Source organism: Anguilla anguilla, chromosome 1 (genome assembly GCF_013347855.1).
Source record: "Anguilla anguilla isolate fAngAng1 chromosome 1, fAngAng1.pri, whole genome shotgun sequence".
Lineage (NCBI taxonomy): Eukaryota > Metazoa > Chordata > Actinopteri > Anguilliformes > Anguillidae > Anguilla > Anguilla anguilla.
The window spans coordinates 64062210-64087643 of NC_049201.1; the positions used below are offsets into that span (position 1 = coordinate 64062210).

The 25434-nt window shown below is 43.7% G+C and overlaps 3 protein-coding genes across 3 annotated transcripts in view; 1 reads left to right on the forward strand and 2 right to left on the reverse strand.

The window, feature by feature from the left end:
* LOC118220189 (potassium voltage-gated channel subfamily H member 8-like) overlaps window positions 1-7865 on the forward strand; it is a 42024-nt gene extending 34159 nt beyond the window's left edge. Inside the window, exons 12-16 of the mRNA XM_035403893.1 lie at window positions 384-428; window positions 1468-1760; window positions 2014-2111; window positions 2206-2285; window positions 6336-7865. Coding sequence (XP_035259784.1) covers window positions 384-428; window positions 1468-1760; window positions 2014-2111; window positions 2206-2285; window positions 6336-6959 — 1140 coding nt within the window. The 3' untranslated portion in view covers window positions 6960-7865. The remainder of the gene's footprint in view (window positions 1-383; window positions 429-1467; window positions 1761-2013; window positions 2112-2205; window positions 2286-6335) is intronic.
* A 2687-nt stretch (window positions 7866-10552) lies between these two features.
* On the reverse strand, window positions 10553-15377 carry LOC118229360. The gene is made up of 3 exons (XM_035421305.1): window positions 14052-15377; window positions 10907-11249; window positions 10553-10644 (listed from the first exon to the last, which is right to left on the reverse strand). Exons 1-3 carry the CDS (start codon window positions 15078-15080, stop codon window positions 10553-10555), a joined length of 1464 nt encoding a protein of 487 aa, XP_035277196.1. The 5' UTR covers window positions 15081-15377.
* A 1408-nt stretch (window positions 15378-16785) lies between these two features.
* Window positions 16786-25205, reverse strand: efhb (EF-hand domain family, member B). Its single transcript, XM_035380495.1, has 13 exons — window positions 24922-25205; window positions 24290-24352; window positions 23713-23856; window positions 22123-22303; window positions 21831-21941; window positions 21267-21381; window positions 20632-20715; window positions 20358-20425; window positions 19672-19826; window positions 19327-19534; window positions 18956-19192; window positions 18391-18572; window positions 16786-17295 (listed from the first exon to the last, which is right to left on the reverse strand). Exons 1-13 carry the CDS (start codon window positions 24970-24972, stop codon window positions 17149-17151), a joined length of 1746 nt encoding a protein of 581 aa, XP_035236386.1. The 5' UTR covers window positions 24973-25205; the 3' UTR covers window positions 16786-17148.
* Between the last annotated feature and the right edge of the window lie 229 nt (window positions 25206-25434).

The window sequence follows — 25434 nt, forward strand, 5'->3', positions numbered from 1 at the left end:
ACCAAAATCCCCCCTGCCATCTCTGAGTGCACAGTGTATCTGCAAACACTCCATTATGTGTTCCAAAATTCCATTCTTATTTCTGTGCCGATGTTGGCAGTTATCATAGGCATGGGCTACATTTCACAAAAGCATTAATCATGTCAAATGCTCAGTTGTACAGAAGCTTACAGTACCATTGCATTTTACAAGATTCATAAAATAATGTTGTTTTAGCATGGTCTGTGTTTTATAATAATGCAAGCATTGTAATTCAGAAGAGGACCTTGGTGTGTATGTATAAATACACACAGTATTTTAACAATGTGGCTTATGTCATTTGTTGTCATTCAGAGTGCACTTATTCAGTGTCATAATATGTCATTGAATGTTTTTGTTTTTAGGTATCCTCAAGATTGTCCTACAAGGCACCAGGACCAGGATCACAGGTACAGTACAGTCAGACTGAACATATTTGGATTTTTAACCAGTTATTTAAGTTGAGATTTTCCATCAATGAAAACGTGAAACATTTAATGGGGGGCCTGCTGTGGTATGATTTTATTACAATAAATCAGATATAAATTTGTCTTTGCAACAACTATTCCCTAGAGGCACACCATTATTTCATTTTTCATGTGCAGGGTCTATTGATTTGGAACACAATTAGGATCCACAAAGGTTCACGTATCTGTTTTCTTGTAAATGTGTTTGCATCTTATGGGCCTAAAGGTCATTCCAGTGGCTTTGATTTGACCAACAGATGAGGCACATAAGCTAGTTAAGTTGTACTGTGGTGAGAGTAATCAAATAGCCTATATAGGGCATCTTGCTGTTGTGCAGGTCTCATTACATGCCACGGCCAATTACTGAGATAAATTCCTCCATTCCACACAGGTCAAAGGTCACACAGGATAAATAATTCATTACTGTTAGCCAGAGCTTCTGTAATTGCAGGTGTTTGGTTGGGAATGGTGTCCTCTGCTGCCAGCCACTGCTGTATTATATCAGTTTAAGTACTATCCCTCATTCTATGCAAGTGACATCATTAATTGGTTTGTTTTTGTTTTTTATTAACAATTTCAAGCATCAATATTATCAAGTGTAGGGTTCTGTAAGAACTGTGAAAAGGCTTAATTTCACTCCAATAATATAGTCAGTGGCACGGCTGTTTATGAGAACTAATCCCAGAAAGTCTCTGACAAATCCAGGCCATCCATGAAGTTATTTGGAGCAGTATACTGAGAAGGAACTGCTCATAGAGCAAATTACAAATGAGACATTGAAACTGTAGGCTACTGTAGTCTGTAGGCTATGCAATTATCACTATAATCTGTTCTTCTTTCATTTATTATTATTATTATTATTATTATTTAATTAATTCATTGATTTATTAATTAATTAATTTAGTGAGACTTGGATTTGAATATGACGACCATCTGAAAAAGGTAATGAAATACATGAACTGAACTTTCCCTGCACGTCCAGGGGGAGGGAAAAGGTAACGGACGCATCTCCCGGTGCTACCCTTCAATTATAGAAGACCATGAAGAGGAGAAGGAAGGTGTGCCTGTATCCTTTCTGGATCGGGACAAGGACAAAGACAGGGTTCTCTACCTGAGGGATTCATCCACACAGAAGACCCCACCTGCTCTTGGCTCCTCCCAAAAGGAATATGACCCCAACCAGAACACAGGGACAGACAGTAAGACCAGGAAGCCGGAAAAGAAACTGAAGCCCCATCTCTCTACTGACGGCAGTCTTGGCCCTAAAGACCTCAGGTATCTCCCATGCACAGGGCTGTCCTCTGGCCTCTATTCATGAAACTGTCAGGCTGACTGCCTCTCTTTCTCCATTTGCATTTCTGTACATCCTGTAGTTCTATTGAACTATCTGCTGATATCTCTTACTATTAGCCTCTTTTCTGTTCATATCTTACATGCCATTTTATCTGTCTCCTTCTATCTGTTTACATATGTATCTGTCTGTCTGTCTGTCTGGGTCTTTATTTGTGTACTCTTTGTTCTTGTGTAGGATTGTGGATGGTACAGAGGACTGTGCTGTTATGGACAGACAGTCTGCATCCTTTGAGTTCTCCCAGCATCAGCTACACCATTCTGCCACCACTGCAGGTGACCTTACTGCATAATTACAGGGTTTCTACATGTATGCTGTATTCTTTTGTAACGAATAAATAGTTGGCAGCTAAACTTAATTCTGTTACAGATTTCCTTCAGATTAGTACAGAAGAATTAACAGCAAAGACTGAGGAAACAAGAGGACAGTTGCTTCAGCTGAACCACGAGGTGTGTCCCTTCTGTGAGCTACTGAATTACTATGTCCCAGCACCAAAAAATGCTCTAGCTATTCACACAATGCTTGATATATCAAATTCTGACAACTCTGGTGCATCTCTCAGATAATAACAGGCTGTTTCTGTTTCTTGGGATGGAAAAGGGCCGTGTCTGATGTTAAGAGATATTCAGTGATGGTATAGATGGGAGACATTAAATTGTATCAGCACAGATCTCACAAAGCAGGAGGGAGCATTTCTTTACCTCAAATCAACAGCCTGGTCCTCAGCATGGCTTCTCTGTCCAGCCCTTCAGTGCGCACACCTACTGCAATCATCACCTGGACAGGACACCTGTGCTGGAGGGACTCCACACCTACAGCTCCAAGCGCCCATCCCCCGTTTCCATGTCTGCCAGACTGGAGTGGAAGTGGCTAATGAAGTGAGGATTTATAACAGCAACCCACAGAATAGGCTCAGACTGGTGCAGTCACTAAGGAGCCAGACTTGTTAGCAGAAAGCTACAGCATTGGCTCCCAGGTAGTGCTCTGCCCTTTAGCAAGGTAGTTAATCTCTGTTGCTGCAGTGGATTCCCAACTGTATAAACAGATAATGAGCAGAAAGTGGAAGTAAGTTTTTATATAAATGTGTACAGTTTTGAAAATAAATGGTGTAATGGTAGTCTTAGGTGTGCTAACTGCATACATGAACTCCAAAAAGAGGATCATGTTATGGGTTTAGGATATTAATTAAAACCATGATTAGATTCATTTCTTGGGCCAGGTGTCTCAGGTCTTTGTATCAGGCAGGCTTGTCATTTGGCCTCCACTCAGGGACAGGAAGCAGGAAACAGGAAACAGGAAACAGGAAACAGTCTGTGAGCAGCAGGGGAAAACAGGTAGAACAGAGCAGGCTTAAGATCAATATTCACTGCTGAGGTGTGAAGAGTTTATTTGGAGATAACCCTGGATTAGAGTTTCAGTAAAATAAGATGCACAGACACGTCATCTTTGGTCTGTGCATTTTGATAGACAACAATGTGTATTTATTTACTATAAATATGTATATATTAGATGTCTGGACAAGCTGGATTTTTAAAATACATTTCTGGTTCTCAAATAACTTTATACAGGGTAAATAAATATTTTTTGCACAAATTGTTCCAGAACAATGTGTTATCTTGGGTTTGAACTTGCAGCCTTCTGGTTGCAAATCAAATAATCCATAATTCCTACAAAGCACATTTGCCCAGTCCATGCTGCTGTTCTGCAATACTGACATAAAGAAATGGGGAAAGGGGAGGAGTAACATCATTACACAGTCATTATCTGTCATGCCACATCTGACAAGGTGCCTTCCCTCAGCCGTAGTCCAGTTCAAGTGCATAACACAAGGGAGAGCCTATTTACCATAGCATTCTCACAGCGTGTCCATTTTTTGTGGAAAAAAGTACAATACATTTTAAGTAATTGTTGAAAAGGCATTTGAAGTGCAACACAGATGCTATGGAGGGGGCTTTATAAACAGGTGTGGGATCAGGGAGTCATCAGATGGGCAGTGTAGGGCCCCAGGCATGTGACAGGTATACATGCGATGTTTGTATTTCTGGGAGATATGTGGGAGAGGAGGGTGAAGGTGTCGAGCATCTTATCTCCATCCTGGATGGCACATTCCCTTTTCTGGCAATGGATAAACAAACCTGGGCAAGACTCTGGAATGCACGCAGGGTAATGTCCTCTTCTTTCATGTTCAGCACTCCGCTCCTGGGGTGAGCTTGTAGATGAGTAAATCTGACGGATTGTCAAGGTCACAGTCAATATCGAGTGGCCTGGAACACAAGGAGCTCCAGTAAATGCATTTACTGCTAATGTAAACTTTACTTTTTTTGTGTACTGTATAAGCTGTGTAACATTTTTATTATATGTGATTCTTGTGAGATGTTGGCTAGACATTGCGATGTTTATATCCCTTATAGATTTGCACAGATTGGCTATTGTTCATTGAATCAAACTATATTACATGAATATAAGCAGCCTTCATTTAAAACATGAAAACAGTAAAAGCACTTTAATAGTACAAATGGTGTTTCATGGGCAGTGCGGTGGTGCAGTGGGTAGCACTGTTACTTCATAGCAAGAAGGTCCTTAGTTTGGAGATTTTCTTTGTGGAGTTTGTATGTTGTCCATGCGAGTTTCCTTGGGGTACTCCGGTTTCCTCCCACAGCCGAAAGACATGCCGGTTAGGTTAATCAGAGAGTCTAAATTGGCCCAAATAATGAGTATGTGAGTGAATGGTGTGTGTGCCCTGTGTTGGACTGTCAACCTGTCCAGGGTGTATTCTTGCCTTTTGCCCAATGCATGCTGGGATAGGCTCCAGAATCCGCCGTGACCCTGACCAGGAATAAGCAGGTTCAGATAATGGATGGATGGATGGATGGATGGATGATGTTTCATCCTTGAGCTAGATGCGCTCCTTTGTTTTGCCCTAGATGATTTATTATTCTGACGGGAAGATCTAAGCGAGTGAATGTATTGAAGGTGTAGCAAAGGTTTAGGACTGTGAAGCTCTAATGATTCTACTGGGAGAGAGGTAGGCAGCGGAAAATCAGACAGTATGACCGTGTGTGAACAGTATGACCGATGGATTTTTAAAAAAAGTTTTGGTTGAGAACATCGGGTTGATGACTAATGAAGTGATGTTGCAAGACAATCTGGAGGTACAGTGCGTATACAGATTTATGGTTTAGTCCATATTGAAAATCTAGCCATATATCACATAGCAACATTAAGGCTGCGGCATTCAGGAAGTAGCTGCCATTTTAGGGCAGCATTTAGGAGCAGCAGCACAGTTTACAGATTAATACAATGGGATTATAGCCAGAAGGCCGCACTTCAAATTACTTGCGGGGCGCAACATTTATACTCCTAAAACATTTATACTCCTAAAATAGATGAGTACACTAATTAACTTCAGGAAATGCATAACTGTATAAATCAATCATATTTTAAATCTAAACTGTAAAGATATCCTGTATTAGCTATCTGCTGATCACACAGATACTCTCTGGAACCATGATGGCAATGCACCACTGTCTCTCCCAGTTTTATTGCATTTATAATGTCCATTTTGAAAAAGATCTCACAACATTTCGTTAAATCGCTTTCCACAGTCTTCTCCTCATTTGTGCAGCCTATGTGTGCCCCATTTTGAAGTGCTGCTCCATTTGTGTTTGAGTGTGTGTAACATGATGAATCACTTTGTATCCTTTGAGTGACAGGACCAGCTGTCACCTTGGCAGTGTGCCTCAACAGCACTCTCAATAGATGTACAGGAAGGTATTAATCACCCAATTTTCATACTATGGGAGACTGGCCACATGGTACAACAACGCTGCAATTCCCTTATCATAAAAAATAATCTTACCAGAGACTATTTCCATCCATTATATTTCACACATTTAATAGAACACCAATCTTAAAGCAATGACTACGCAGAATGCATTGTGGTGAAGGTTTCAACAATTTGAATTCTGACAATTTCTCTGGTTCTGCGAATGTGTTTTTTTTTTCTTCTCTATCTGACATGGTGTCATTATAATGATGCATTATTCTTGTACCTGAAAAAACTGAAGCACCATACAGAGTCAGTCTATGTCAAGCATAGAAATATCATGACCCAGCCCCATTGTCTCAGCCTTATGTAGAAATAGCTGCAGCTGCATGATTTCAGTCTGTTGGTAGATTTCTTTAAAGTCAGAATTCTAACTGCATTAGTTTTTTTTCATTTTCTCTCCACAGGCAACCTTTAGTTACGTTTCAGACTGAAGCAACCCATAATTAGTATGTGAACTTAATGTAGTCTACTAATACTTAATTAGTCAATTAGCATTTCAGTGTATTCCACAAAAACAATTAAAGGTTCAATGAGCTATGTAAAACGTATGTTCGGCATGGAATGAAGTGTTAAGTGAATAGTGTGGTGTGAATAGAATAGGATGCCACCGTGCAGAGCCGTTCATAGAATCTATGACACTATGACACTTGTGTTGCTCTTTTCCATATAGGTCAGAATGTTGAGTAAGGATGTCTCCGAGCTGGGTCAAGGCATGAAGAATTTGATGTTCCTACTGGAAGAGTTTTTCTCTGGCCACAACACCACAGCATTCTGCAACGCCCACTCATCAGACACCTGCCCTACCCATGTGACCCAGGCAGCCCCTCCCCTGCCTCCTTCCTGCTTGCAATTTCAGCAGGACAGAGCACAGTTCTTCCAGGCCTCCACCTCAGTCCAGGCCACAAACTCTCCACAGTGCTCTACCAGACCTAGAACTGTCCCATCTTCACAGAGACCTCCACAGCTTCACCTGGTTCACACTTCATCCACTCCGGTGGAGGCACCTCAGTCTGCTGCCTCTGTCCCACCTCCGTGTGGCTTTATGCAATCTGTCCAGTGTACGTTCCCTCAGAGGGATGCACACACGGCCACCTCACAGTCTCCTCCTGCTGCCTCGTGGACGCTACCTTTCAGGGGTGGACTCGCTGGCTTTCTGCGGTCTCATAGCCTGGAGAACACCTCTGTTTCTTCTGAAGCAAAGCCATCCACCTCTTTACAGAGACTGAGAAGTCTGCCTCAGGAAATCCTACTGTCTCCCAGGGATGCCGAAATGGAGAGAGCCGCAGATTCATAGCGAGTGGAGGAGGCCGGGCGCAGCAGGTTTCGCTTTTCCTTGGAAGCCTGGTCTGTCCGACTCTGACAGCGTTACTCTGACATTTCAAACGCATGTTAAACAGGGTTACCGCTATAGCTTTACGTTATAGAGATGTTTCTTTCTGCATGGGTAGTATAAAGGACGTCGACCTGACACTGCATCTGCAGCTGCCAGGAGGCAGGGAGGAGCAGAGCAGAAGAACCCCTCCAATGAGAGCGGCTGTTGTGTGATTTTGAGCCAAGGGGGTTATTGATGCCTGCTCTTCAGCTTCCTGATCCAGGGGGGGGGCGGCAGGGTAGGTAACAAAGCACCGGGTGCGATTTGTGACATTGAGGTGTTGAGTGAGGAAACCATTGCATGCCACTTTCTAGACAATCAGAGGATGAATTGGATGAGTAGGCTAATATTTAATCCTTGCATGACACTCTTATGTAAACTAAGATCTAATCAATTTGCAAAAGGATGATGGTTTTTGTTAATATTTGCACTAGTTCTTGTTTAACAGGACATGAATAAAACAGAAATTATCCCTGCTCTATGAATGAGATTGAAAGGTAATATTTTACATGTTCAGCACAATATAAAAGGCTATATTTTCTGTTTACACTTACATTAGAACAAATACATCAAACAAATGTGCACTCCCCAGATCTTAGACGTTTCATGTAAACAATTTTATGTGAAATAATATGGTCTGAACTTTTATCTATAAATAACCTTTTATTTAATATTACCTAAGATATCTGAACTGCCACTTTTCAGAGAATATAAATCATATGGATCTACTGCTTAAAAGGTCATATGGTAGCTTACACCTAATATGCTTACATGGAATGTACTTTTTATTCATTGATACATTTTATTAAATGAATTAATAACAAATAACAATGTTGTCCAGAATCATATTATTTCCAGTGATATTTACATTTTCAAAAGGATTGGGTATAATCAGAAACCATTATATTCACTGGAGCATGATATTCTTCTAAAATAACATTGCAAAAAGGTGAAATGTCACACATACACACATACGCGCGCACACACACATCTCAATAAAAGCATGCTTCACTGCCATTGGTTTTTGGTGCTCCAGCTGAAGCAAAATGTCATGCATCACCATTTAATTACTGGGAACCATTGTTATATGACTGGGACCAGGATAAGCAATAAGCATTTAAAATGACATTATATAATATTTGAACTGTTGCACATCATTTTGTTGTGGATATTTCTGCATCTAATAATACCATTGTAAAGATAAGCAATGTTCCGTTGCATTATTTAGGTTATCCATGTCTTGGAGTGTACAATGGACCCTTGAAGGATGTATTCAAAGTTTTAAAGCACAGAAAATAATTTATATCCCCTTACTTAAATTCTCAGTGCTCTCTTTAACATATTCTAATATATAAACTTGATAACTTTTCACTTCTTATTTTGTGAAATGAACTCTGATAAATCTGCAACAGACTTAATGTAATTTTGTTTGTATGGCCACGAGACTACATTTGTGTCTGCTGTCTAGCGATTATTCACATTGGATGCAGCACAGACACAGTTATTCTACCTACAATTCATCCAATTAATGTTCTGTTTTACAAGCATGTCATTTGGAATGTCCAATGTCATATTGTTAAAAACAAGATTGTTAGAATGGAGAGGTGAAAGGTAAACAGAATTGCTACAGTACAGGTCTAGCAGCTCGTTCACACTCAGACTTGCACAGCTTCTCCAGTTTTATTGCAGCCTGTCAAAGACTTGCAGTCTATTTGAATTAATATAAATACAGGTGCTCCTAGGTTATAGCTATACAATATTTTCCACAGATTTACATGGGGAGAGAAACCTAGAAAAACATGCAACATTCTCAAAACCATTTTGATCCTCTATCCAAATGAAGCACGATGTTGCAGAGCCGAAACACGTGACCAAATAATACTAACCTTGACTTCACGAAAGTACATCTGAACATCCTGGCTCGCTGCCAGGAGTCTGGTATCTATACAGGGTGGCCATTGGCTTACCCTGCTTCTTGTGCCATATGGAGGTGTTGGGTGGTGACATGGATAACGAGGAAATGGCTGCACGTGTTCTCTCTGTACAGCTTGAGCCTGACCATATGGAACACTAGTAGCCTAAGACCAGATCTAACATCGCTCCATTACACAGCTTCCCATTTACATCTTTAATACTGCAACTACCCTGCTGCACGGCCCTCCACAGAGAGGGTACAGTATTCCAATTCCTTTCTAATTACAAATGATGTGTATGCAACCACTCTGCAGGAAACTAGTAAAACTGTTATCCTCAGGTGTGTGCTGGACTCCCATGCATAATTCAGGTCTATTTTTAGACACCTACTTCTCCCTCCAGTTCTACATCCTGATTTTCCCGTTCTTTCCCTTGTGGCAATTTATTTTCTTATGCACTGCAAAGAGCTCTACACCAGAAACATAGCAGACAGCATGGTTCACTGGTTTGTGCTTATGAAAAAATCAGTAGTTCCAAAACCACGTGCTCAAATGAAATGTAATGGAGTGGGAATTATGGGAAACGTACTCAAACCTGTCTGCCAGTATTTGCTATACCAGGGCATCTACACATACAAAAATAGCAGCACGTGTACAATTCTGTCAGGCTGTTCATTTTTGCATATGCACCACTAAAAAACTACACCACTAAGCACAGTGAGCAGATAAATATATGACAGACCTGATAAGATTTATCAAGGCTGACCACTATTGGTTGAAAACATTGTGGATTTGTAATGTCTGAGCATTATCCTTGCTTTAGCATGATATAGCATAATGTTTACTATCTCTTGCTAGAAAATATTTTTTTCCTTACTGCAAATTTAAGTGGAGAAGAATTTTACATGCCTAGAGAAAGGCAGAAACAAGTGAAACAAGAAAACAGTGCGAGCACCTGTTCAGTCAGGCTGCCAACTCAAACATCATAATGTCTGTCTTCTCTTAACCTCGTTATATTCTCTTCTCCATCTGACACATACAGTAGACAAGTCTAATTACCCATGTTGAAGTGCAGGGCAAACTGTGAAACGCCCCACTAATTATAAATCTAATTCTCCGTTTTTTTCTCTCTCACCTGATCTCATTAAAATGCCAGCATGCTGATGTCTCGTTTATTTTAATTAATCTTTAAAGCACTTAAATAATTCCTGAGCTCAGCAATAACATTCATAACATTAGGGCCTCTGTTAGTAGAGGACTGGTTTATCACTTTACTCTGATGTTTTCTGTAAACATAAGTAATATGCACTTGGATGACTGCTATGAAATCAACATAGAGCAGTAATGAGTAAAACCATTTTTATTGAGCATCACTATATTAAATCATAGCAGTAGTAAGACACCATGGAACTTGGTGATGCTTTCTTTCCAGCTAATTATTAAAAGTTATAGTGGCATTTTGGCTATTTTCCATTTGATCCTTAAAATATGTTGTAGCAAGTCGAGTGCTACCGCTCGTTTGAGAGAGGAGACAGACACGTTAATTCTTTCCGGACGCGACTGCGTCTTGTTTTTATTTTCGGCCGCCACGCGGCTTTCTGGTTACAATACACAATAACCAAGGGTTTGTTTCTCAATTCGCTGCTGACAGCCCGTCAGCTCTCCTTCCTTCTCCCGTTCACCCGCTTCTCTCTCTGTCGAGCAGGTTTTAAACGTCCAGGCTCACTGTCGAGGTAATCAGCACATTGTCAATCAATCACACAATTAACCCTCCGTGCTGATTAATAAACCCCAACAGCTGTGGCGCAGAGTTCCGAGAGCCGCCCCGCCCCCTCTCTCTCTGCAGCCAACGCAAAACCACGCCCACCCTACCACATACCCCCACCGCCCGACTTAGGCCGGGGAGCTATCCGGCCGATGACCGACCCCCCCCCCCCCCCCCACCCCCTTCGGGGCGAGAGAGGAAGTCCGCCACCACCATCTGCGCCCCCGGCCTATGAACCACCTTAAAATTAAAGGGCTGTAGAGCCAGATACCACCGGGTGATTCGCGGGTTGGTATCCTTCATGCGGTGGAGCCATTGGAGGGGAGCGTGGTCCGAACAGAGGGTGAATGGGCGACCCAGCAGGTAGTAGCGCAGGGACCCGACCGCCCACCGGATGGCGAGGCACTCCTTTTCTACCGTGCTGTACCTCGCCTCCCGCTGGGATAGTTTACGGCTGAGGTACAGCACCGGGCGGTCGACTCCCTCCACCTGCTGGGTCAAAACAGCCCCCAGCCCTCTGTCCGATGCGTCGGTCTGCAGGATAAAAGGAAGAGAGAAATTAGGGGTGAACAAGAGCGGCTCCCCGCAGAGGGCTTCCTTTACCCTCTCAAACGCTCGCTGGCACGGCTCCGTCCACTGGACCGGATCTGAGGCACCTTTGCGAGTTAAATCAGTCAAGGGGCTGGTCAGCTGTGAAAACGCCGGAATAAACCGCCTATAGTAGCCGGCCAACCCCAAGAACCTCCTTACCTCTTTTTTCGTCTTGGGTCGTGGACAGGTCGCAATTGCCGCGGTTTTATCCACCAGAGGTCGCACCTGTCCACTTCCCAAGTGGTACCCCAAATACCGTACCTCCGCTCGGCCAATCGCACACTTCTTTGGGTTAGCCGTGAGCCCCGCCTGCCTCAAGGACTCGAGCACCGCCCCCACATGCCGCATATGCTGTGCCCAGCTGCTACTGTGGATGATAACATCATCCAGATAGGCAGCAGCATACGCAGCATGCGGACGCAGCAGCCGATCCATCAGGCGCTGGAAGGTGGCTGGGGCCCCGAATAACCCAAACGGAAGTGTTCGGAATTGGTACAAACCGTCCGGAGCGGAGAAAGCCGATTTCTCTTTGGACTTTGCAGACAAGGGAATCTGCCAATAGCCCTTAGTCAGATCCAGTGTCGAGAAAAACCGAGCCGTGCCCAGCCGATCCAGGAGTTCGTCGACCCTAGGCATAGGATAGGCATCAAAATGTGACACAGCATTCACTTTCCTATAATCCACACAGAACCGAATAGAACCATCCGGCTTACTTACCAGCACGATGGGGCTATTCCAGGCACTGTGGGACTCCTCTATTACACCCAACTCCAGCATGGCCTTTATTTCTGCCTGCACCAATTTCTTTTTGTGCTCCGGCAGTCTATAGGGGCGGGAACGTACCGTTACTCCCGGGGGGGTGTCGATATGGTGGTGTATGAGGTTCGTGCGTCCTGGTAGGGGAGAAAACACATCCGCAAACCGTTTTTGCAACATGGCAAGGTCTGCTCTCTGACTTGGCGAGAGGTGGCTATCTGAAAGGGGTGGGGTCTGATTGATTGAATTTACTACCTCCGGCCCCAGCTCGTCCCTCTCCTGATCCACCGTTACCAGAGAAACAGCCACCACCTCTTTCCAGGCTTTTAATAAATTGAGGTGATAAATCTGTTTCGCTCCCTCTCTATCAGCACGCTCCACCTCATAGTCAACCTCCCCAACTCGTCGTGTGACCACGAAGGGCCCTTGCCACTTGGCGAGTAATTTTGTACTGGAGGTTGGAAGTAATACCAGGACTTTATCTCCCGGCGAGAATTGTCGTAGTTTCGTCCCTCTATTGTAGTGCCTCTGCTGACGTTCCTGAGCCTCGAGCAAATTCTCCCGTGACAACCGACCCAGTGTATGGAGTTTTGCTCGCAGGTCCATAACGTATTGTAACTCATTTTTGCTGGGGCTTGGACCGTCCTCCCAGCTTTCTTTAACTAGGTCCAATATTCCCCGAGGTTTTCTACCGAATAACAGTTCAAAGGGAGAAAATCCCGTGGAGGCCTGGGGAACCTCCCGCACTGCAAATAATAGAGGGACTAACCACTTATCCCAATTTCGGCTATCGTCGTGAATGAACTTTCGAATCATGGACTTCAGAGTTCTATTAAACCGCTCCACAAGCCCATCTGTTTGGGGATGGTATACACTGGTTCTAATAGAGCGGACGCCCAGTAATCCGTATAGCTCATTTAGTGTACGTGACATAAACGAAGTGCCCTGATCAGTCAGAATCTCTTTCGGGATTCCGACCCGGGAGATAATTTGAAACAGAGCTTGTGCAACACTCTTAGCTGAAATATTGCGCAACGGCACTGCTTCGGGATACCGGGTCGCATAATCCACCAAGACCAACACGAAACGGTATCCCTGGGTGCTCCGTTCAAATGGCCCGATGAGGTCCATAGCAATTCGGTCAAAGGGGACCTCTATTAAGGGTAGTGGGCGCAAAGGCGCTTTTGGGGTGGCCGGGGGGTTCACTAATTGACATTCGGGACAGGACGCACACCACCGACGTACGTCCGCCCAAATGCCCGGCCAGTAAAACCGAGCCATTATTCGGTGTAGTGACTTATCATACCCTAAGTGTCCCGCCATGGGGTTGTAATGAGCCGCCTGGAAAACCATTTCCCGGCGGTTTCTGGGTACCAACAACTGGGTCGTTTCTTCACCGGTCTGAGCGTCACGACACACTCGATACAACCTGTCCCTAATAATAGAAAAATAAGGGTGAGAGAGTACTGCATCGGGGCGCACCTGCTGACCATCAATCCGCATCACTTGGTCATAGGCAAAGCGTAAGGTGTCGTCCCGAGACTGCTCGAGTGGGAAATCCTCCGCGGGTTGGAATACAGGACCCCGGGGAGTCTCAACCAGAGGCTCGCCTGGGTCCCTCCCCGCCCCGGCCGTGTCGGACGGCCCTGCGTCACCACCGTCAACAGCACACACGTCACACTTCCCTATCGGTCGTGATCGCAACCCCAGCATGTTTCTAGAAATCTCCCTAAACCCCGCCCAATCAGTACCCAAGATTAGGGGATGCGCAAGCCAGGAGCTAACCGCAGCCTTCACAATATGCGTTTTTCCCTGGTAACAAATTTCCACGGGTACTACCGGATACTTGTGCACATCTCCATGCACACACCGAATGGAAACCCAGGGTGCCTTTACCAATGCCTCGGTTCGAACCAGGTTTTGCTGGATCAGGGACTGCATAGCCCCCGAATCCAACAGCGCCCGGTGTTCACTCCCTTGCACCCTTACCGGGATGCAGTACGCTCCCTCCTGATCGGGAGCGGAAGTGGGCGGCCCGACCACCCGGACCACCTGCCCCACTTCCATAAGTGGACAATCGCGGCGCAGGTGACCCAGCTGCCCGCACCGCCAACACCCCGGTCCGAGCGTCTGAGGCGCCCTCTGCGAGCCGGAGCCCCCCGCCACTGAGCCTGGACCTGGAGAGGGAATCGGAAAAAAGGGGGGATTAGTTTGAGGAAAGGGAGGGGGCAGAGCCCTGGGGACAGGGGAGGGGCCAGTACGAGGAGGGGGTCTCCTCCTGGGCGCCGGTTCCGGCCGTGCTTGCTGCTGGACGCTGGGGTATAGCACGAGGTGGTCTTCCGCCAGGGTAACCGCCCCCTCTAAGTTGGTCGGGCGATGGCAGCGCACCCAATTCGCCGTTCCCTCCGGCAACCCTTCCAGGAACTGTTCCAGTACGACCTGCTCCACTACGCCCCCCGCGGACCGGATCTCCGGTTGTAGCCAACGCCGGGCCATGTGGGTTAGCCTTTGGGCGTATGCGAAGGGACGGTCCTCCGCCCCCAGTTTCGCCGTCCGGAACCGGCGCCGATAATCCTCCGGGCTGCAGCCCAGTCGGTCCAGTATCGCCCTCTTCACCGTCTTGTAATCCGCCCGGGCTCCGGGCGGCAGACCATGCGCCGCCTGTTGGGCTTCCCCAGTTAAAAGGGGCAGGAGGTGTACAACCCACTCCTCGTGGGGCCACTGGCACGCCTCCGCTGCCACCTCAAAACTCTCCACAAATGCCTGGATGTCATCATCGGCTGTCATCTTGGGTATGTGGATCCGGAGAGGGGATCGGGACGGCGGGTCCCGGGAGCTGGTTTCCCCGGCGGCAGCCAGCTGTCGCAGCGCCTGGGTCTGGAGGGAGGCTTGTGCACGCAGAGCCTCCATCTGCTCTGCGTGTACGGCCGCCTGCCTCTCCTGCATTTGGGCCATCCCCTCCAGCATCCGCGCCAGCGCTACGAGAGGCTGCGCCGCCTCGCTCCGGTTTGGGTCCATTTTGACCTTCTCTCTCTCTCTCTCTTTCTGCCACTCCCCGTACGGGCCACCACTGTAGCAAGTCGAGTGCTACCGCTCGTTTGAGAGAGGAGACAGACACGTTAATTCTTTCCGGACGCGACTGCGTCTTGTTTTTATTTTCGGCCGCCACGCGGCTTTCTGGTTACAATACACAATAACCAAGGGTTTGTTTCTCAATTCGCTGCTGACAGCCCGTCAGCTCTCCTTCCTTCTCCCGTTCACCCGCTTCTCTCTCTGTCGAGCAGGTTTTAAACGTCCAGGCTCACTGTCGAGGTAATCAGCACATTGTCAATCAATCACACAATTAACCCTCCGTGCTGATTAATAAACCCCAACAGCTGTGGCGCAGAGTTCCGAGAGCCGCCCCGCCCCCTCTCTCTCTGCAGCCAACGCAAAACCACGCCCACCCTACCACATATGTTTATGTTTTTTTTTGGACTGCATGACAATCTGCTGGTTAACATTAGTCTTTCAGTCTAATAAACAGAGGGCAGTCTGGAATCAAGCCATAAGATTTTCACTTGAATATTTGCCCAGATTTTGAGTGAGAACACTGACTGGCTACAGACCCAAATCAACTCATTTAGAAGTGCAGAAAGTATAATCCTCTTTGGGGAATGTGTGATCAAAACAAATGGGTAACTTCATGACTGTGCATATCACTGCAGCAGAGAGGTAATATGAATCCATCCTATCACAAGAGGACTTGTGCTCAAGTCATCATTGATGACTTGACAGGCTGCTCAAAGTCATCAATGGTGTAAAAATAAATCCTTACCTCACCCACTGCTCTGAGTTTAGCCTGAAGCAAATATTAGCTAGCAGACTGGTATCCAAGTTACATTTTTTGTTAAACAACAATCCTGGCTGTTGTAAGGATTCGTTAGAAATGAGCAAAACAAAGTCTAACACTTGTTTAAATGCATTCTCTATAAAATACAGATGGGAAATGGGAAACTGAATTGCTTCTGTTTGAATTTTCAACTGTTTGATAACCATTTAAAGACTGCAGGACTATGGTCCTCATGGACCAAGGCCAATCATCACTCCATTACCAAAGGATTAGGAGCACACTGCTACTTCCAACTTCTGCATACACCCATATATCGCCACTGCAGCCAGAGATCATTTCTTAAAAAAAAAAATAGACCAAATGAACACTCACAACAAAACATTTTTACTCATTTTAAATCACTAACTGCTGACTACTGAACATACAACACCGTAAAAAGTCCAGTGTTAATTCAACAGAGAACATTTGGCCCACATTCCAGAGTGGAACCAAATGTTATCTGTTAATAGTTTAATTAACGCTGGACATGTTACTGTGTACAGGTCCCCCAGTACTCCTGAAGAGCTAGCATCAACAGGATGAGAGGCATATCTTTCAATGAAGAAAGCCAAGAAAGATCTTATCCTACCGTACACCTTATGTGGGTTTGAAGGGCAATCACAATATATCTCACTGCTGCAAGGTTCCAGTAATAGTGAGTTAATGACATAGCTAGGGCTTGAAACTGCAGCTATGGGGCCAAGCTTATGCCCTTGATGAGCACCATTACCAACATAGAGCCCATTTGTAATATTAAGTGGGCTTCTGGAAAGTAAAAAAAAAAAAAAACCCATATTATGTTGTGGCATGAGTGTTCAGACCAGAAAAAATCACTCACTTTTTCAAACACAATTATGTCACTGCTTTATTATTTAGAAGCCGGTCAATGGCATTGATGACAATTTAAATTTATATGCTGAGTGACACAGCTCATCTGAAATACAATGTAAATAGAAAAGAGACTGATCGTGTTTACACAATATAACAGATCTTCCATTTTGAAGAGTTAATTTAGTCATTTTGGACAAAGTAAGGACAGCAATGTTTTCAGGGAAACTGCCTGAAATTCTTATCAACCCTATGGTGATTTTGCAGTATAAATACAGAGTGTAGGCTTGTTTATCGCTCTCTAAAAATAAGAAACTTAAAATGCTTTACTTTAAATAAGTGATTTTCTAATTATCTGTTGCCATATAATACAACAGTGAGCCATATTTAATTTGCCTGTATTTCCATCAGAACATTCCGGAAGGTCTCCACACACACTTCCCCCGTATGGTGTTTCAGGGATGCCAGCTTCCACGCCTCCTCAAACACATCCTGAGATACGTCCACACCCACATTACGGAATATCCTTGAAATCTGAAACAAAGAGGGAAGATGGAACTGGGGGTATGAGGGCCAGATCCCTCTTTCTTCATGTCTTCATTTATGCGGCAATTTTTATACACTGAGTTCAAAGTGTTTTCCAAAAAAGATGCCAGCCTGAATATTCTGGCACCTTGCATGTATCCTATATCATACCCTCAACATATCTATTGGTTTTAGCTCAAGTCCTTATGTCATAGATTTGTGTTGGGATCCACAGTTCAGAACAAAAACCAACAAGAAGGAGTATCCAGAATACTTGCTGGATACCCTAGGGTCTATTTCACGATAGTTTGTGATAGTTACTGAATTGCTGAACTTTGCATAACGGGAGGTGCGTTTAAAGGCTTCATAGATTGGTTCCTTTCTGGGGCAGGAAGACAATTATTGGACTGACTACTGAAAGAAGTAGGACGTTATACACACAGAACGTATTAATGTTATGTAAATAAAAGTAGTCAGTACTTTCGTACTTTGTCGCATATCCTTTGCATGCAATGACTGCTTGAAGTCTGTGACCCATAGACATCACCAGGTGCTGATTATCTTCTCTGGTGATGCTCTGTCAGGCTCTACTGCAGCTCCGCCATGTTTCAAGGGTTGGTTGCCCTACGTGTTCTCTTCAGCATATGAAACGAGCATTCGATTGGATTCCGATAGGGTGAATGACTTGGCCAGGCGAGAATTTTTCTGTTTTTGAGTTAGAAATACTACCTCAACCCTTCGTTGTTTCAGCAGTATGTTTGAGATCATTGCTGCAGTATGAAGCACTGTCCAACGAGTTTGGAGGCATTTGCTTGCACTTGAGCAGATACTGTAAGATGCCTCTGTACACATCAGAATTCATTCTGTTGCTGCCATCAGCAGTTACATCATCAAAGACGACACGTGAGCCGATACCTGTGGCAGTCATGCATTCCCAAATCATAACATCCCCGCCACCATGTTTCATAGATGTTCACTGTCCTTTTTCGTTACAGGAGTTAAGAAATGGATTCCGTTCTGGGAGAGAAGAAATGCACGCAGACCGATTCCTACGTGGAACAGGAGAGTGAATAATAGGCAAGGTTTCATTTGTGGGATACTCACCTCCTCTTTGGGGCGGGGTGTGAAAAGGTGCTCTTCGTGGACTCCCCTGAGGGAGAACAGCGTCGGATGCAGCAGGTCACGCGCTGTCGACTCATCGCCGTAGTTTGTCCTGTCGCCGGTGCGCTTGAGGAGCGGGGTGGGCAAATCAGTGCGCACCGTGGGGATCCCAAACCTACGGTAGTCTGCAAGAGGGTCGAGGGAAATATAATACAGTCAGTAAGAGATTCTGTGTGCGCTTGCCTCAACGGCAATGAGGAAAACAAGTTAGCAACCAACTGCAGTAGTTCTATTGACAGCTGCATAACTGTATTACCTTCAAAGTATGAAATAAACAACAGAGATGAGGTTAACACGTGAAATTAAACTTCTTCTTTGCTACTATGATGAATCAATGATATTTCTCTTGAATACACCATTTTTAATAGGCATAAAGGTGGTAGTATTAAAAAAAATATATCGCAGGGGAAATATCTGAAACATAATTTTCGAAAACACATTCTGATGCAGTTCTTTGTACCATGATTTTGTATTATTAAGCATAAATGCGCATCATTGGTTGACTCACTGGCAGTGGAAGAGCCGCCCACACCAGCTCCGATGAGGGAGGACGATGTTACGAAGCTGGGCGGGACTGTTTTGGGCCGGGCCAGCGTTTTGGGAGTCTTCAGGGTGCCGCCCGCTTGGATCGGCTCCAGATCCTCAGGCCGGACCAATGCTTTTGATGCCCCCGGCAGGTCCTGCTCATCAGGTTCCTGAATTTTGACTCTTTGCACATGTGCAAGGGCAGAGCTAGGTTTACACACTGAAAAGCAGGGTCCGAAATCAAAGAAAAAAAGAGAGGGAAGTCCTTTGAGTCACTACAACCTTTGACTGTGTACTAAAGAATAGGACACCTCACCAAAGCCCTTTGAACAGTTGCCATGTGCTATTATTGACCTCCAGTGAGAATCCGCTGCTCTAGTGTGTTGATGGGCATCTTGCCCTTCCAGTTGAGGAAGTTGGCAAATTCCAGGAAGTCAATCCGCCCATCCTTATTGACATCACAACACTCCATCAGGCTGTCCAGGACTGGGGCACTGGGGACCAGGTTAAGCTGCCAACAAACAGTCTGCAGGTCCTCCTTATCAATCCATCCTTGTCCTTTCTGCACACCCAAAAAAACACCATGCAGTGGCTGGCTCATATTTTTCTCCTGCTCTTTTTTATAGTAGGACAACAGGTGTGAAAGATTATGGATGTATGAATGTAGGTGTGTAGAACCGTATACCTGTTGTACGTTACCTTGTCATAGTGCCTGAATGCCTGCAGCAGGGAGTTGAAGTTTTGGAAGTTGGCCTTCTTCAGGTGCTCTTGAACCGCACTGACAAGGGCTCGCTCTTTTTCAGTCCCTTTCAACGACTGTTCCGGAGAACTGCAGTCCAGGAGGTCACCCACACCTTGCGAGATTGACGTGTGGTATTAGATGTTGTTATTCATTTTTTTAAGGGAAGTGAAAGAAATTTGCAACATGTAACATTTATTTCCACAAATTGAGGCCAGCAAGACAGGACAAATGTAATAGACATTACACTGTATTTCTGTTCATTTATATTATTGTAAACATTATGTATTGAAATGCAACAGTGACAGAGATATAACAATAGCATGCAAGAAAAGTGAAAGAATAGCAGAATTGTTGAAATGCCAATTTCTCTAAAACCCCAAGCAAAGTGATATAGTTGGCATTTCTGTGTTGGAGCTCCCCCTACTGAATAAAAACTCTAAATGTATTGCTCATGTGTAATCTTCACCATGCAGAGTGCGCAAAACAACAAAGGAAATTTCACACATGTATATATTTATTTTTTCTGAAAGAGGAAGAACAATAGTTATTGACAAATTACAATTTACCTTTGTTACCATTTTCCTCCCCATTTTGGAACATGTAAGCAAGCGCTTGGTCCAAATGAAGGAGGAGGGTTACTTACCAAAGTTTTGAGAAGGCATCACGATTCCAAATGTGTGATCTGCTGGAACATTGAGTGTATCCACAATACTGCAAACAAGACAGGACAGCAAGGACGTTATTCTAAATGTGTGGTACTGGAGTCACAACACATTTAGAGGTTTTGTATTTTATTCAATTTCATTTTTTTGGGCGGGGGGGGGGGGTGGAGTTGGCAGTTATTTGGCTTGTTCAGTATGTAATCGAAGGCATTGATCAACACGACAATGCTGTTTTCACTGCAGAAGCCAACTTACGGGTCAAGCGCTTTTCCAACCTGCGGCTGGAACCTCTCTTTGAAGTTGTCATTGCGCTTGGAATCCAGTGTGCAAGTGTAATTTCTGTGAAGAGGTGAAGAGAGGTAGGGTGATTGACAGATCCACAGCCCTGTAGTGCACAGCACAGCTTCCTACTGCTGATGGCTCACATATGACTCCAGTGGCATAAATAAGAAAACATTTTTAACTAATCAACAGAAGATAGACAGTGTGGCCAAATTACTTTCTCAGGTCATTGATCAATTGAAATGAATAACTGACTGATGAGAAATAAAAGAAAGGTGGTCAATGCAGAAGTAATGCACACATTAGGATAGCATTTACAGAAAAAAAACCTTACAATTACGTGCCATTACCATAAACATGAAAATTTTCATGATTTACAATGTGCTGTTCTTCACACTCACAAGTGAATAAAACAAGATTTTCACACAGGGAGAATTTCAATTCAAGGCATGACAAATGACAAGGCATGATTTTGAATTTCAAGGCATTACTAATTTTCTACAGAGACTACACTATAGTTGCATACATTAACATTGAAAACATTTTTATCTATCTTTATTAGCAGATATGGCATGATGAATCAGAAGGCTCGCTCATGCAGCTCTTACGTCCAGTGGAGGGACTTGGCGACGGCCTTTCCATCGTTGGCGTGGGGGGTGGCAACTCCGAACCGGCTTTCCTTCACGTACTGACTCCACTTGTAATTTCTTTTGATAGGTTCCCCTAAAGTGCCACAAATAGGAACTCCTAACCGTACTCTTTCCATTGCAGCCCTATTAACCTTAGTACTTTGTACTATATGCGTATTTACTAAGCATATTTCCTCGCCAAAAGTACAGAAACATAAATGCAGGTTAAGTCATTTGTATGAGGTACAACTGTAAGTTACTTTACTTAAAGAGCAGCTTGTACATGAAGATAAAAGCAAATAAATAAATAATATCAAATAATATTAAATGTTGAATATAGCACTAACTATATTTACAGATAGCACTACATGCATTATCCTTCAGTTCACCAATGATTTGTGAAGCCTTGTTCAGGATTCATGGTGCCTTTAAGAAGGGCACAACAGAAAGTCCTATAATAACATGAAACTATATCATGCCCAAAGACACCTCTGACAGTTCTAAGCAGAATCATACCAATTAAAGCCACTGTTACATGCTCACCCACAAAGTATGAATCATGAGACCGGATATATAGCTGATGCCCCTCCTGGCTCTCTTTCTCCACCTGCTCTGCTGTCTTTGGGGGGTTGACCATCTCACCAGCAGTCAATCCTGTCCAGCCAAAAAAAAATGTTGAACATGTTCAACACGATTAACGTGTGTGTGTGTGTGTGTGTGTGCATGTGCATCTGTGTGTGCATGAATGTGTCTCTGTCTGCGATTGTGGTGTGTGCACGTGTCGAATGTTTGTAACTCAAAACCAAACTTGGGCAACACTTTTCTATGAGCTCACCTTTCAGGTACTTCAAACCAAATGTGGTTGTGAGAATATTCAACCCCTCTGGCAGACCTGGACTCTGGTCATGTGACCTCCCCAGTGGAGCTTTCTTATTGGTGAAATAGCCAGCTTCTTGTAGTTGACGAAGCTTCTGCTGATATAGGGTTTTTGGCACTGGGTTGATTACTAACCCTCCCTGTGGGATCGCAACAGGACTTCAGACAGGTATACCCCATTTTCACAGCACTTATTCATTATAACACTTCTTCCCTGGAGAGTTAAAGAAAACACTAACAAGCTTATTAAATTAATACAATCCCAACTGTGAGACAAAACAATGCCTCAGAACACTCATGGTTTGCTAAGCGAATAGCTTTGTTTACATGGCTCAGGGCTTAGTTTAATCAATCAGTGTAAGTAAGAAGGCAAGATAACAAACTGTGTTCAGAAAACTGGACTTAAGATGTGACACTTCAAAAATATTTTCACTTTTCTGCATCAGGAGTGGGGAAAGGATAGGCAGTGAGACAGCAAGTGAGACAGTCAGCATGCAAGAAAGAATGAGTGAAAGTTTAAAGAAACCTTCAAGGGCTTTTTTGCTGATTTTATTGCCGATTCAATTATGATTTTTCTTCCAATTTCTTTCAAGAACATTTCAGCAGTACAGCTCAATAGACACGGATCTGTTTTGTCTAACATCCTTTCTTTATGTCTCACAACTTTATTCAATGTTCAGTTGTGCTATTTAATACATTTTTTGTTGTTGTTTACCTATAGCCTAATATTTGCCATTCAAAAAAAGATGCAAAGCTGACAGAGGCACATCTCACATCAATGTTAAAATTCCACTGTACTTAAGCACTATGCAGGGTGTATGTTTTAATGTACTATTTACTTTCTTGGTTGATGAGAACGTTCACATAATATATTTGGTTTAATAAATATTACACAAACAATGAATTATTTATCCAAAGAAAATTAAATAGCTTGTATTTTATGTGTTGTGCATTTACACAACTCCATATACATTTACCATTGTAAGGTTAAGTACCTTGCAAGAAAACCACAGAGCTGCCATTTTTATAATGTGACACACATGGTTATCCACACATCTGTAGGATTTATTGCTGTCAGTTCCATTAAACTGACAAAGATAATGTGTAAATGGAATGTTTATTGTAGATGAACTATGGTTTCATGAGCTTTATACTTCAGACAAGCCGTACACTTAATGAAATCAATTACTCATAAAGATTAGATTGCTAATCCAAGAAAATGGATCTTTCAAATTCCTTCCCGGATATGCTTTCTATCACGGTTTCCACTTCATTAAACCACAATGGCCACCATCTCCTCTTCATTTTCACTTGAGTGGCTTCAATTATTTAAGTGTGTAAACTCAATTATGTAGGTTTATTTTTGCATGTAAACAGCCGCTGACTGTGTAAAATTCAGAATGGGGCTCAATGAGCAGTGATTAATCCAGCCACCTCACTCTTCATACATGCCAATCACACCTTGCAATCACAAGGTCAGGTGACATCAGCTCTCGCCAGTCGATAGTGCAGTGGCACAGTCACTCGGTCATGGTTGCCAAGAACTCACAGCTACAGGTGGCTTGGTCCTCTTCCCATGGAACCGTGTGCTGGCAATATCAGGGTCATTGGCTTTCCCATGAAAAATGCGGACGACCCCAAGTCCTGGCCGTGAACTGCTGAGGAACTTCTTAACCACTGGTGGGGTGATAGGCTGTAAAACAGGGTGCCAGTCAGAGACTTGCTGGAAAGGGCTTTTGTGTCATCTTGTAAAGACACTGAAATTATTCATGAAACAAACAAACTAAACATACAGGTTACTAAACTAAATGTTTCTAATGCTGCAGTTAGATGCAAATGATAAGGATGATAAGAAAAACTACACTTCAGCCCATTTTGTTTTGAAAGACAGCAGCCCGAGATTACCTTTAACAAAAAAAAAAAAGCAAAATATTTCACAAGGTGAAAAAGCTAAGCATTCCTAGCATGCAAAAAGAACAGAAACAATTGACATAAAGGTACAAGTTATAGGTTGCTCAAATACTTTCTAACCACCAAGAAGGTACCTTCGATGTTTGCTAGTAATGTAACCACTGCATTCTGTTGAATCTGGCATTCAGCTGAATCTGCGCCACAATTGTACTCACCCTTGGAGTGGTCTCCTGTAAGCAAGTCTCAGCTCTGTCTCCAATTGGTATGAGTTTACCAGCCTGAGAGTTGGAGAAAAAATAGGCGAATGCCTTTTAGCACATGGGGAGAACCACTATACTGCTTGGTAGCTGACCATTGGAAACTATAATGGAGTGGAGTGCTTCTCATCAATCAGGATTAGAGGGGAAAGAGAGAAATGGGGGTGGGATTTGGTCAAAGGATTCTGAAATGGAAGAATACATCATGCAATGGGAATTACAGTAACATAGAGTGTTTGTGTTGGTGACAATACGTGATTAGATGGACAGACAGACAGAGACAAAAAGCGGTTTCACACACAAGTCAAGTATAATAAGATGTAAAAACAGCAACATCCTAAAATAGAAAGGTGCATTTGCATAAAGCCTAAACCTAAATTATAAAGGCATATTCCAGATTTTTTAAAAATGAAATAAATTAGGCTACTTTTTCTTTTTTTAAACACTCGTTTAAGTGACAGTTTGCAATGCCCAAAGAGCATAGAATTTACCTCAGCACTCTTAACTCACCAGTGGACGTTCAAAATCAGACAGTCAAACTATAAGTGATAAGTGCTAGCTAACTTGAAGTGTTGAGTAGTAGGCATTACCGTTCTTAAATTAGGGCATCTGTCGATATATTTCCCCTCAAACAGAGTCATTTTTCTTGGCAGGTCAAATGTTCAAGTTCCCGCTACTGAATTCAAATCTGTCTCGGTTTGTCTTGTCCCCGTAGCATACTCCAAGTACAGTTTGATTACCAAAAAAAATAAACTTCGCACAGTGTTTATGCTCCGTCACTTGGCAACTAGCGCTAGGAAACCGCATGTCGCCCCTCTACTGTGAAACGCCGTAATCGGATAGTCTAGACTCTAAATACGTGTGCATAGGTATGGTGTTCTTTCTACCTGGCAACTGTGGAAGGAGGGGGGAGGGCATAATGGAATTAATGCATAAATGCACTTCATTTGAGGTCTATGTAAAGTGTCTTTTCCTTGAAATGTATGGATCTGGCGAGTGTTGATAGGTGGAATGGCTTTGGAAAAACAGGGAGTTATAGGAGTTCGTTGCATGTGGATTACTGAATCGGGACTTGGAGCAATCAGGGAGCAATACATCTGAAT

Excerpts from the sequence above, each read along its gene's own strand:
- efhb (XM_035380495.1), bottom strand. The coding sequence starts at position 24,972 with ATGACTCTGTTTGAGGGGAAATATATCGACAGATGCCCTAATTTAAGA. Across the intron at positions 23,857-24,289 it reads TACAGGAGACCACTCCAAGG|CCTATCACCCCACCAGTGGT; the intron begins GTGAGTACAATT and ends CCTGTTTTACAG. Across the intron at positions 19,827-20,357 it reads GATGCCTTCTCAAAACTTTG|GTGTGGGTGACCTCCTGGAC; the intron begins GTAAGTAACCCT and ends CAATCTCGCAAG.
- LOC118229360 (XM_035421305.1), bottom strand. The coding sequence starts at position 15,080 with ATGGACCCAAACCGGAGCGAGGCGGCGCAGCCTCTCGTAGCGCTGGCG. Across the intron at positions 11,250-14,051 it reads AGGGAGCGTACTGCATCCCG|ACCGACGCATCGGACAGAGG; the intron begins GTAAGGGTGCAA and ends TTTATCCTGCAG. Across the intron at positions 10,645-10,906 it reads GGTGGCGGACTTCCTCTCTC|AGAGAGAAGCGGGTGAACGG; the intron begins GCCCCGAAGGGG and ends CCTGCTCGACAG.